We start from the raw sequence: 14642 nt of genomic DNA, 5'->3' as shown, positions 1-14642 counted from the left end.
TTTTGCAATAAATAACCAAGCAACAGTGGTTTGAAACATTACATACGTGAAAAATTGTCAGGAGCTCCTTTCTTGTCAAAAACAGGAAACTGACTGAATTAAATGTTCTTTTCTTATCTGGGTGTACTAGCAACTAGATATTGTGTCAACAGTTCCTATTGTTGAAATACAAAAACAGCTTCAAGAGATAGCACTCCAAGCCACAGCTAAGCAGTTATTCTGTTTTGAAGGAAATTTCAACAAGGGTTCCAAAATTGTGCTGTTGAATCATCAGTATCTTTACCCTTGTTAAAAGGTATAGTTGGTAGCTAAAGTAATGTATTTAATAGGTATTTTCAGCTTATTACAAAATAAGAATTTTTTTTTATTATGAACCTAGGGCTATATCTGACACTGTTGACAGACAGTCACTGTGGCTGATCCTTCAATCCTTCAATGTGGCTGAGCTTTCAGAAGATATCTCAATAATTGCCTCTTCAAAGGGTGTAAACACTGCAATTAAGTTTGAAATAACACCCCACTCACTATCAGTGAGTATGAGGTCCACTTTACTGAGAAGTGCAAGGAAACTTGTTACCAACTCTTTCAAATCTTGTAGACTACACCACATAGTGAGAAGCAAATTCTTTCTAGTGGTCACATCAGGTTTTAGTTTTTTGGTGCAAACATTGTCAATAGAGGTTTGAACCTGGCACAACTTGTTGGTAGCTACAACACTGTGTCTGAAAAAGCTGACAATATTTCTAGACTTTTGGACAAGAGGCAACAATTCAGCAGTATCATTAATAGCACCCCCCACAATCAAATTTAGAGTATGTGCAAAGCATGAAACATGTGTCCATCCTGTACCTACTTGGGATGCAGCATCCTTTACAGCCCAAACTACATTTATATATATATATATATCATACATGTATATTTACAATTAATCTAGATTACCTTATCTTAATTTATCTGTGACAGGTAGCTCCTTTTCCTTGACAGAATTTTTCAGACTAAGAAAATTCACCCTGTGTGATTGGCTAGTTTAGCTTTGATTACATTCAAAATCCAAACTTTTCATTATAACATAATTTGTTGTGAACTTTTCATCCTCAGTTGGTAATTATTCACACATATCTTACTTGGGAGCCAGAAGTGAATTCTTGCAAAAAAGATGCCAGGGTAAAATGTAAGATAAGGATAAATAAAATCAATTATAGACAAAAGAATTCAAACCTACAAAGAATCTCAAAGATGTATGCTGAAAATTTGCAGAATTCTCATGTGGTGGATTTTCTGCAGGGAATATAGGGCGTTAGAGACCCCTAAAATAGGGTAAAAGACCTCTTTTTGGGGAGGACCACTTTTCATTGGCATTCCGGAAAAATAGCAATGGGTTTTTGGACCACCCCTTTTTACTACAACATGAAACAATGTGAGGGCAGTAATGAGAATCCACCTTTTTGGTCAAATTTTCACTAATGATTTGTCAGCATAAATTGAAAATGTGGTCTCTGTTTTGAAAAGCAATTGAAAAGAAAAATTATATTTAAATATTTGTGATGTATAGAATAAATATCAAGCAATAAAAGTTACATTTCTAGAATCAGAAGAAAATCAGCTTTCTGTTAATATATGAATAAAACTGAAAGACTAAAAGGATTATATACATCAAAATAAGATAATTGGTATTTCCAAAAAGAGGTCCCTGCAGGTAAGTCAATAAATTAATAGTTTCAAGTGGTTGATCTTAAATAATTTGAATAATAACCCTATTGATGCATAGCTTAGACTTTTAGCTATTCATTAATATACCCAATCCTTCTCAATTCCTCTTTGGTAACAAGATGTGAGGGTTTTAGTTTTACATAATTTTGCTCAATTGGATACTGGTTTTTTACCCTATATTGATTTTGATAATACATTTTGATATTCAATATCAATATTTGGTGTGATATATTAGGCCCGTTTTATAGCACTAAGATCTTACATCTAAGATCTTAAATCTTTCTGCAAAGATTATCATTTTTTACTCATCTTTGTTTGAAGATCTTACAGCTCACTGATGTTAGCAAAAAGTGTGAAGACCGCCACTGTTTTGCTATATAGAACAATGATGAGAGAACTTTGATGATCCACTCATCATTGTTCTCAGACTACTGATTAGAGCAGAATGATGAAAGACGTTTGCACAAAAATGACCAAAGATGTAAGATCTTTGTTCAAAGATTTCACTTTTAAGCGTTTTCTGACAAAAGAAAGATCTTAGCACATTGATGAGTTAAAAAAACAGGCCTATTGATACATCAATATCAAATATTTCCTAACACTACTAATTTTGGCTATAGGCTATATTTGCATTTTAGGTGGGAGTAAAGTATAGTGGAGGCAGCATCTTATGAAGGTGGTTATTATAATGTTTTTGCTGTAGTAACTGCTAATGGAGCAAATGTTATAATGATATAATAATCATTTTTGTTGGAAATAAATTTTACCCCCACCCCTATATATACCAATTCAGGGTATAGCCTATATCTGCATATTAGGGGGGTGGAGGTAAATTTTATTCCTGATGTAAATGAAAGGTAAGTTTGAAATCTCTTCCCAAATTCCCCCCCCCCCCAAATTTTTTTTAAATAGGCCTATAGATAGGCTAGTTTTTTAAATATTTAACTATTAGTGTGCAAGCCTATAGATTCTTGTCTTTCATCTTTTTTAAGATATTTATCTTGACTCTCAAAAAATTTGCAATAGGGTACAATAATTAGCTTATTAAATAAGTTATTATAATTAGGTAACAATAATTTTGGTTAAGCACAAGGCCAGGGATAGTGACTTTATCCAAACCTAAATTGATTGCTTTGATGAATGCCCTGTGATTACTGTAAAAACCTACTTGAGAACATATTTTCTTTAAATATGTGAATTTTTTTAGGCCAATAATTAGCCTAGTCAAAATAGTCAATTAATTCAGCACGTGTAAAGGAAGTTTCAAAGTTTTGAATTCTCTATTTTTTTTTTTAAGGGAAAACCTTTTGGTCGGTAACTATAACGACAGAAACAAAGAAAATACAAACAATGAGTGATCCGATTATTCTCATTACTTTGCTTGAATGCAAAAAAATTCTTAGACTAGAAGAGAGTGTTAGAAATATACTTCACAGGTGAGCAGTCGATTTATTTCCAAAGTTTATTTTTAAACACAATTTTTAATATTCAGTTACTATGGGCTGTAATTTGGTTTGCCACCGAAGGCACAAAAAATACCATTTTTTTGAAAGAAAAAATCATCAAAAGACAAATTGGCGGTGAAAAACTTTAACATACTGAATACATCCATGTATATCAAGTATAGCAATTAAGATAGTGACATTACGTCAAGTAACGGGTAGCAAACTGCACCTTATCAGGCACCATCACTATTACCCTTATCATTTAACTAGGGTTGCAACTGGACATATTTTATGTCCAAAGGACATATTTCTATGTGCCTGGACATAATGACATAATAGGGCAAAAAATGGACATATTTTAGACATTTGGGACATAAAGTGGCCACATTTTCCAAAATTATTACGTAAAACAAATTATTTTCATAGAAAAATGTCACTCATCACCAAATAAGTGTTAAGACTTACATCCACTTTTTTTTAAGGTCTGTTTTGTATTTTCTAGGGTTGCTCGCTCTTCCCTGAAGCACACTTTCTAAAAACGCCTTCTGAATTCTTTCATCTATTAAAGTTGTTATCAGCCCTGATTTTTAATTTCAAAGGTCAAGATAAAAGAAAAGCTGTCACCTTTTTCACATAAACCTACTTCCAGCTTCCGAACGTCACACAAAAACCTCAATGAAAAGTTAACAAAATGAAATCTTTCGATTGTTGATGGTCTGAAATCAAAATTAAAGCCATGTTGTCAAACACCCGGGGTAAATTCCTTCAGTTTGAAAATTTTCATCACGGGGAAAGGAGCCACTTATCCGAGAATATTTATAGTATATATATATTATATATATTATATATATATATATATATATATATATATATATATATATATATATATATATATATATATATATATATATATATATATATATATATATATATATATATATATATATATATATATATATATATATATATATATATATATATATATATATATATATATATATATATATATATATATATATATATATATATATATATAGGTTAATTTTTCGCAAATCATATTATTGACTACGAACAAAGTAAACATACCACTCGATGCCTTTTTTTAAGTTCTTTCCAAATATAATAATCATTATTGTCGGAAATTAATTTTGCCCCCACCCCTATATATGCCAATTCAGGGTATATATTTGCACATTAGGGAGGGGGTAAAGTTTAAACTTACCTCCCATTTACATCAGAAATAAATTTTACCTCCCCTCCCCCAATGTGAAAATATATACCCTGAATCTGTATATATAGGGGTGGGGGTAAAATTCATTTCCGACAAAAATTATTATTATATTTGGAAAGAGCATAAAAAAAGGCATCGAGTGGCATGTTTACTTTATTCGTAAGTCAATAATATGAACTGTGGAAACTTTACCGACGGGTCTCCATGTCTGGTTTTTTTATACAGTATATAGCGGTGGGTACCGCATAGTGCATAAGTGCCTATATATACATTTAGTAGTAAATATATATAGTATACCTACATACCATATATATTTACTTAGTTTATAACTCCGTAAAGTAATATATATAATATAAGCCTAAAATTGGGGCTATTGAAGAGGAGATACGTTAAAAAGACAGTTCCTATTTTTATAATTTGCAAAAAATGTAGTTATCAAACTTTGAAATCGATTTCACTATACTTACCTCCCAGCGCCTCTAATATGCAAACGTATAGATAGACGAAATGTATTATTCCCATATGTTTCCCCGTTTCTTGCTTTCGTCAGCATTTATTTGATTTATGGTTATACTAGTTGAAAACAGAGTGATGCATGGCAAAATGCATAGAAAATAATTTATTTTTACTATAATTTTGCACATTAAGGAGGGAAACCATAGTGGAATCACTTTAAAAATTATATATATATATATATATATATATATATATATATATATATATATATATATATATATATATATATATATATATATATATATATATATATATATATATATATATATATATATATATATATATATATATATATATATATATATATATATATATATATATATATATATATATATATATATATATATATATATATATATATATATATATATATATATATATATATATATATATATATATATATATATATATATATATATATATATATATATATATATATATATATATATATATATATATATATATATATATATATATAATATATATATATATATATATATATATGAGTGCCAACGTTATGTGGCCTGCCACACTCTTCAGCAGCTGCGGAAACACAGTTTACGCTACTTGGTAACATCAAAACCAAATTACGGAATGGTCTTCTAGTGCAAACGACTAGTTGTATAATCTATGTCAAGCAACTAATTTGGCGTTCTGGAACGTTGCTGGAATCCTAGATTATACATTTTGAAATGCCCAAGAAATATCCGATTGGCAAGTAGCTAGCAAAGCAAGAAATAAGGCTGACTCTCATGCTTAACATAATATTCAAGATGAATTCTCACTAGAAGATTAATCTTAATTTCCCACAAATTATTTTTAGTGTTTTCTTGTTTTTATGAGTTTTGTGCTTGTATTAAATGGTTTTTTTCGTTTTCAATATATTTAATGTTGACTGGCCTCTTTGAAAGAATTTTCCAAAGCGTCTGTTGGTCAATATCCCAATTGATAAGAAAAATAACCTCTAGGTTCTGAGATTTTAAGATGGACATGTTTTGGACATATTTAAGACATAATATGGACACATTTTGGCTAAAAATGACATAATTTTGGATACTCAGGGGAATTATTTATGGACTGAAAAGTTGGCAACCCTATTTCTGAAAGCGTTGCTGAAGAAAGATACAAATTCTAGAACTGGAAAATAGGCTAGGATAATTATAAATTTTGAAAAAGGTTTCATTTGACTTAATTACCTCCCCTTTCTTATACATTTTAAAATAGTTTGTGCTTTTGGATAAAATTCTATTTTTATCCACAAAAGTGTTAAAATAATTATTTTTTTTTTTAAAAATAAATAGAATTTTTATATAATTGGAAAAAATTTTTCTAAGAAATTAAGTATTAAGCCCATTAATAATCCGATTGTCTTCTGGTTGGTGTCTGTTTGGAGATGAGATGGAGGATTGTAACTTACTTAAGAAGGGGAATAACTTTATGGTCATGATCATAAAGACAAGTGATGAACTGTACATCAAGAGATACCTTGCGAGTGATTACGGGCTGCCAAATGTGAGCATCTCAAAAGTTCGTTGTCTGAGTAATCAGCAAACCCAAGGACAAGCTGCAATCACCAACATCGGAAACAAGCCTGGAAACAAGCCTGTTCCAATAATGGTCTTGGCCTCTGAATATAAGATTAATAAACAAATCCTTCAAAAATCTTACGAACGAAAAGGGTCAGATACAATCCAGTTCTGTAATGACGTCTCAAACACTGACCGCGAGAAAAGAACAAAGTTATACGAGGAGTTGCGGGCTAGACGAGCACAAGGCGAAACCAATTTGGTTATCCAAGGCAACGCTATAGTTCCAAAAAACGTGCCGACTCGTGCAGTCCCGCCGGCTGCACTGGAACTCTTAGAAGATATACCAAGTGAAGTAACTTATGTAAATAGTCAGTTAGATGGTGGTGATTTTCGAAGTACAGTGTAAACAAGTGATAATTATAGTGATGCAAACCCAGAGACTTCTATGTCTTCTTATGGACTTAGTACAGATGCAGGCAACAGCCATTGCAAGAAAATTACTGGACTTAGTGTGGTGTTTAGCAATATTGATTGCCTAACCTCGAAATTTCAGGAGGTCAGATGTGTCCTCTCCGCAAATGAGGCTGATATTTATGCGTTCTGTGAGATTAAACCAAAGCGAACCTCCCTACCCCTGATAGAATCCCAGATACAGATTTCCGGATACAGACTGATGAAAAACTTATTGACTTGATGGTGGCAGAGGAATAGCCATATATGTATGAGAAACGATTCAGGTAGGCACTATTGATATTAAGTCAGAACATGAGCCATGTGTAGAAAAAATTTTGATATCTATTAACCTACCTGGGGGTCCCGTTATACTTGGTTGTTTTTACAGAAGTCCCACCTCAACGAGTCTGGAGAACTCACTCTTGGCTATATGCCGGTCTATTCATAGTGCTGCTCGACAGTGTAAGAATCTAGTCATAGTTAGCGACTTTAACTCACCTATGATTGAGTGGACTGAGGGGTACAGCCACACAAGTAACGCAGTTACGCAGTCTTTTCTTGACTGCTTAGAAGCACACTCGCTGTTCCAGGCAGTGACATTCCCGACCAGATATCGAGAGGGACAGAATCCTTCACTTCTTGATCTTGTTTTGGTAAATGATCCTGAGTCACTCATTGATATAGAATCGCAACCCCCATTTGGAAATAGTAATCACATAGCTATAAAATGCAGATTTCAATTGTACCCACAGACATCGAATCTAACCAGACCTGTGTATACAAACTACAATCAAATCAGGCGTGAACTCTGTCAGTGCAATTGGTCATGTATCGAAACGATGGAGGTAGAGGACACATGGGAGAAAATGAACAATATGTTGTTAGACACCATCAGTAGAAATACACCTACCACATGGAGACGAAAACCAAAAACTCTTCCCTTTATGACCAGAGAAATGAAAGCTGCAAGGAACAAGAAGAAGAAACTGTCGAAGCTCATAAATCAGGACCCCCACAGAACGGACTACCTGGTAAAGTTCAAAGCCGCAAGGAACAAAGTTCGAGCCCTGTCCAGAGAACTGATAGATAAATACGAGGAGGCCATCGCAGCAACCTCAAAAACCAATCCCAAGAAGTTCTGGAAATATGCCTCAGCACATAAGCCTGGTAGACACACGGTTTCGGAGCTGGTTTGTAATGGAGCCCAGTCAAACGACCCCCAAGAAATTGCTGATGCCATGAACCACCAGTTTACATCAGTCTTCACACCCACAGACAAAGCCCCCCTGCCAACCCCACCATGCTACGAAATCACCACTCAAATGCCACTAATAAGAGTGGATCAGGCTGAGCTCGAATCTCAGCTTAAAAAGCTTAATCCAAATAAGTCTGTTGGGCCAGATGGCATACATCTACAACTCTTAAAGGAAGCTCATTCCCAACTAGCAACGCCCCTCTCAAGACTCTTCCAGAAATCTATCGACACTAAAGTCATACCAATGGACTGGAAAGTAGCCCATATCTCGCCAATACATAAAGGAGGAGACAAGAGCAAAGCTTGCAGTTATCGGCCAATCAGTATTACGTCTGCTGTTGGGAAAATCGTAGAAGGTATCGTCAACACTGCCGTTCTTAGACATTTGATCACAAATAACCTTCTATCGAAACAACTACATGGTTTCCGACCAGGCAGATCAGTCGAAACCAATCTGATTGACTCGTATAATTACATAACTGAGCTCCTCGACCAAGGTCTCCCAGTGGATATGATCTTCCTAGACTTTGCTAAAGCCTTTAATAAAGTCTGCCATCAAAGGCTTCATTTGAAACTGAAGGCAATTGGAAATCAAGAGGGAGTGGTGGACTGGATCACGTCTTTCCCAAAGAGAAGAAATCAGCAGGTCAGAGTTTTTGGTGAAGGTGGCAGAGCTTATTACTCCGAAATAGCTGAGGTCTTAAGCGGGGTTCCTCAAGGAACAGTTTTGGGACCTACACTCTTCAATGTATATATTAATGACGCTCCAAGAACCGTTACAAGCAAGCTTAGCCTGTACGCCGACGACTCGAAGCTCATTGGTCCTGTCGGAACTCAGCAAGGTGTTACCTCAATACAGTCAGATCTTGACAGCTTTGGCGAATGGGCCAAGATATGGAGGCTCGAGTTTAATGTCGAAAAGTGTAAGGTTCTCCATTTTGGAAGAAATAACCCACGATGGCAATACTCGATGTCAGCAAATGCCGGTGTGAGACAGCCACTCTCTGAGAGCCCCTCTGAAAGAGATCTGGGGGTCGTTGTAGACGAAGACCTTAATTTCAACTGCCACACCCGAGCTGCAGTAGCAAAGGCGAACCAAACTCTCGGTCTCATCAAATGTACAATGACAAGTAGATCCCTTGCAATAATCACAAAACTTTACAAGAGCCTGGTGAGACCGAGATTAGAATTTGGAATGTGTGTCGCCACGCCAATTAATAAAACAGACCAGATGGCTCTCGATTCTGTCCAAAGACGGGCGTCAAAATGCGTAAAGGGGCTCAGAGACAAAGAGTATGAATGCCGACTGCAGAGCCTCAAGCTACCAACTCTGACATACTGTCAGCGAAGAGGTGATATGATAATGACCTACAAACTGCTCAAGTCTGACGACAAGGACCTCTTTCAGCCTGCCCAGTTGTCAAGAACCAGGGGTCATTCAGCGAAGCTTTTTCGGAAGCGTGATAATACAAGAAAGAGTAACCATTTCTTCTCCAACCGCATAATAAGCCTCTGTAACTATCTGAGCAAAACGACAGTGAGTTCACCATCCGTTGACAGTTTCAAAGCCAATCTCGATAAGGAATGGGAAACCAAACTATGGCTCACGCAATGGGAGGAAGCTGATGTCCCGCGGCCCTATCATCACTAACTGGCGTACACTCAGTGTGGCCAGATTGGCTTATTTTACGCCAAACTGGCTTATTTTGTTGGTGACTGGCGTGAAAATTTTTGGAACTAGCTTGTGGCTTAAAACTTGGCTATTTTTATTTTGAGCTGGCTTATTTCTTGGCGTGATTTACTTTTTTGGGAAGAATTTAAATTATTTGGCAATTCATCTGATTTTCGAACGAACAAACGAACGAATGCTCAGGAAAGGTCAAAATCACGTTTTAACTCTATGGTCAAAATACGAATCTAATCCCGGCACTGCAGTGAAGTTTTCAAATCTTAAGAGACATGTGGCTTCGCAAAAACAGCATAAAAAGCATTAGCCATTAAGTCATGGGGTTGAACTACAGCTGAAGGTACAGTATATTATCTGTTACTTATTAGTATAGAATAACCCCAGGAATCAAACTCATAACAGACATGTCTGTAACATCTACAGATCCTGTTTAACTGTTTAGTTCATGTGAGTCGTCCAGGAGTCGTCATGCTGTCATCATGTACACTCTAGCTATTTTCTGTGGTTTGTATCTCTGTACAAACAGATTGGGTACACAGCCTAGCCGACTGGGTACACACCCCAATGCATTGGGTACTGCCCCCTATATATTGGGTACCCCCATACCCGTTTTCACTTTTTATCTAGGCCTATTCTGAGAAAATACATTCATAGTCGGGGAGCCAAAGTTGAAAATCTGACAAAATAGCAATCTGAGGGGGACAAGTGATTTGAGAGAGGTTTTAGACTAAATCGACTATGCTGATCATGAATATCTCGGGAATATAAGCGCTAAAGGTGCGCTTGGTGGTTTTTTGCAACTAAGTTCTTTGATTTTTCTATTTCACTCAGACTAAGTCAAGCTTTCTACTATAATATTGTAGTTGTCTCTTTTATACCTAGCCAAAACATTAGGCGATCGTTAATTCCAAAACATTAGCCAAAACACTAGGCGATCGTTAAACACAAAAAAAAAAAAAAAAAAAAAAATCCAGCACCAAGAACTACAGCTTCATTATAAGAACAAATTTCAAAGCTGCTTTCATAAATGTATTTTTCCCCCCAGAATATGCAAAGCTCGTCGTGTCAGTGCCACTAAGGCAGTGTAGAAGTCCAATGCTGTCAATAAAGTCCCGTGGACTAGAAATAGCTAGCTCGTGCACAGGGAAAATTCTGTCAGGAAATTGGAGGAATAGCTCCTTTTGTTCTCTTTCGTAGCTAACAGCGTAGAGGAGTGTTGCAAAAGTATTACCAGAATATTTGTGTCATTGGCCCAAACAATAACAGAAGAACTTCCATTCCTAAAGCTGGAAGCAACATGGACTGCTACACGCATGTCTGCTTCTTCATGTGTGCTTGCAAGCTCAAGACTAAGAGGAGGCAAAGGTTCCAGGGATCCTTTTCTGTTGGGGGGCAATATCCCAACATGTCGACGATCAGGGAAACATCCAGCAAGTATAATATCAAAGTTCTTACTTTTTACTTCCAACATTGCTCCAAAACTCATAAATAAAAGCGACCAAGTTAGCTTTCCAGGAAGAACTTCTAAGAATTGATTGCCAGGAATCACCGAGTTTGATGCTGTCACTATTTATGGTACTGAACTTGAAACTCAGCTCAACTCTTCGTCTATGGCAGCCACTACTGTCTTTTAAGCACACTGGTGAGCCGGTTGGGTCCTTGATTCCATAAATTCCATCATACCGGTTACAAACCACATGCAGTTGGCATAGATTTTCTGGGAGCTGAGTAAAAACCTTGCATATCAACCTTCTTCAAAAATCAGACAATTTCTCATCCCTTGACGGAGTCATAGTCCTTAAGAGCGGTATAAAGTCCAGAATGAGAGATAGCCTCGAATTGACATCAAACACTGGCAAAGAGCAGGCCTTAGAATCTAGGCAAGACAACCCTTATATAAAGTTTATCAGATCAGATTTCTTTCCTGTTCTTAATCGGAATCCTTCGGATTGCACTTCGAACAATGCCGGGGAATACTGGAGGAGTTCATGCTGAAGTATTTTTTTTTTATCATGTCAGTTGGTGATCCTGGATTTTTACCAACATTCAGCAGAACTTTTTTAACTGCTTCTAGTTCTTCTACAGGGTTAGCAAAAGTACGTTCTATGCCAAGCAAGCCTTTTTTGTAAGAAGTTTGGTTGCTGACAGTCCTTTCTTAGAGCATGGTACTTAGCATTGCACTTGCATCTGGTCAATAGAAGTTCTCGGACACGTTTTATATCACTAACAGTGGGAAGCTGTCCTTTTCCATCGGTTTGGCAGATTTTGCATAATATTTTTTTTTTTGGGGGGGGGGGGCTATATAGAGCATCTAATTTTTTTCTGGCAAATGATTACATGCTATCCTGCCAAATAGAGAAGAAATTTAGTACGGTACTAATGGTAACCTTAGAAAAAAAAAATTCAAGATTTTCTTCATGATATATAACCGATCCATTTTCCAGTATCTACAGACTATTATAGTCTATAATAGGACGCTCTAAGCAGTGGAAGGACCTGGTTAAATAAAATCTTCAACCCCCACATTCATTAAAGCCCCCCCCCCTCCAGCTGGGATAAGAAGTTCAACATGGAAGAAAAAAGACACTTCTTAGTGCTAAATTTCAATTTTTTCGCCTCTGTAAAGCATACTCATATTCAGTCTTGGTCCTTTAAAAGATGGAAAATGACAATTCTTAATGCTCCATGGTAGAGGCAATGGGCCTTGGAGGTTTGAGTCTCAACCCACTTGAGCCCGCCCTAAATAATAATAATAATTCTCCGTTGAACAATTTTACAACTTTGTGGCATAGTATTGGGCATTGCAGCATAGTATTGGCCAAAAAGAAGGTACCACCAAACCTTCTTCCACCTAGCCTAAAATTTTTTTGTGCCACCTAATAGCACGTCCAGACTATCCGCTTTCTTGAAAAATGGGACGGAAATCTGGAAATGTGGACAGGTCTTCCATCCCCTTTATCCGTTTTCTGGGCAGGAAGGATCAGAGGGTCCGAAAATGGAAAAATGGGACGGAAGACTGTAGTGTGGACAGCTTTTCTGGAAAAAATGACAGAAGAAGGAGACGGTTAAACATGATAAGTGATAAATAAAAATAGTTGTCTGATGTGGTTTAAAATAGAAAAAAGGTAAATTGTCTAACTGAGGCTCTAAAATTGTTTTCTATAGGTTTTGGCTCAGAAAAACAGATTTGATAAGGATTGCTGATAAAATTGTATCGATATTTTTTTAAAAACCGCAAAGTCTGGAGGGCTATTTCTTTTTCCGGATTTCCATCCAATTTTTCCAGAAAGCGGATAGTCTGGATGCGATATAAAGTTAGTGACTTGAAGAGCAATGGTAAATAGTTAGATTCTTGACACACAAAAAAGGAAAGAGAAGACAGCCAAGAAAAGTCAGTGTACCACCTTTGCTAGAATATTCTTGAAAAAAACCTGTAAAACCAATTCTAGCAAACAAAACATACAAGAATCTCGTAAAAAACTACCCGAGGACAACCATATAATAAACTTAATAATAGTAAGAAACAAGTAGCTTTTATAAGGGGGAACTAATCTGCACCTTTACCCTACTTTTAAACCACTTAAGTAAGCCTCTAACTATCCTTTGACCCCAAAACTGGTAAGACTTTTAGTCTATGCATTATAAATTTATATACCAAGGATTCCTGAAAGACGAGGCGAAACAATAAAAAGTGAAATACTGGTAAAAACAAACCTTTGAGGATCAGATAATAGAGTTAATTAGCTTTTTAACCATCAATTTGCACCAGCATGGCAGATGGCAGTAAAGATAACCATAACAAAGCCACGAGAATGATGCAGTGTCATCTACTTAACACTGAACAAGTTAAGTTTTAAATTGTTTACCATAGATGATTGAGTCGAAACTTTGACCTCATATTAAACTATGAAGCGCACATTGGTGGTCGCAATTCCTGAAATAAATGGAATCAGCATGTTCAAAAACATCGTTTCCAAAAGTCAGAACTCATGTACCAAAATGTTTTTTACAAATCGTTATTTGACGACTTTTTCAACTTTGGCTCCCCGACTATTCATTTATATTTGAGGTTTTCTTTGCGTCACTTCAGTTTAAATATGCTCAAAAGAAGAAGCAAATTGGTCATTGGTTTTCTCAGAATGTATGCAAAAGTGAAAATCATTATGAGGTAGTTGGGGGTATTAATTGTTTTATGTAGTACCATCAATATAATGTATCCTACTACTTCATCACTGCAGTAGTACACCACAGGATCTGTACCTAAGAATTTGAGTGCTACACCCCACAATCAGTACTACATTAAACATGACATAGGTCCTACTACGCTATGTATGGAGTAGGTCCTGCTATGCTATATATGGAGTAGTACACTTGGTTAGATGTAGGTATCAAATGCTGAGGAACAGTTCCTGTGGTACATTACTACAATGGTGAAGGAGTACATTATATGTTGATGATTGTACATAAAACAATTACTCCCTCACTGGTCTGGGGAGGGGGGGTACCCAATGCAGTGGCTACCCGAAAATTGGGTATATACCACAGAAAAATAGCTGGTGTATATGACTGGTTTGCACCCCCATATTTAGCGGAAACGAGCATCATTTTGTGACACCAGCAAACCTGAAGCAATCAATCTTGTTTCAGACTCACTTTTATTCAGTTATCTCAATGTATTAGCCTATAGTTATTTACTAGATAAATTAGTTATATATAATATAGGCAAATAGCTAATATGTAATAAAGTACCATATAATACTAATGAAAATATCAGAAAGAGATATATAAATACAGGAGCAGGATAAGTAGATGAATT

At 35.8% G+C, this 14642-nt stretch overlaps 1 protein-coding gene across 1 annotated transcript in view; it reads left to right on the top strand.

Moving 5' to 3' along the window:
- Positions 1 to 3060: 3060 nt before the first annotated feature.
- The window catches only part of IFT57 (intraflagellar transport 57), a 193028-nt gene continuing 181446 nt past the window's right edge, over positions 3061 to 14642 (top strand). The window contains exon 1 of the mRNA XM_089090239.1: positions 3061 to 3146. Coding sequence (XP_088946365.1) covers positions 3061 to 3146 — 86 coding nt within the window. The remainder of the gene's footprint in view (positions 3147 to 14642) is intronic.

This window comes from Artemia sp. Qi Xiang Cuo, chromosome 6 (assembly GCF_049724085.1).
Source record: "Artemia sp. Qi Xiang Cuo chromosome 6, ASM4972408v1, whole genome shotgun sequence".
NCBI classification, from domain to species: Eukaryota; Metazoa; Arthropoda; class Branchiopoda; order Anostraca; family Artemiidae; genus Artemia; species Artemia sp. Qi Xiang Cuo.
Note: the sequence above shows the minus strand (reverse complement) of the source record. Positions and strands in the feature narration are given on the sequence as shown.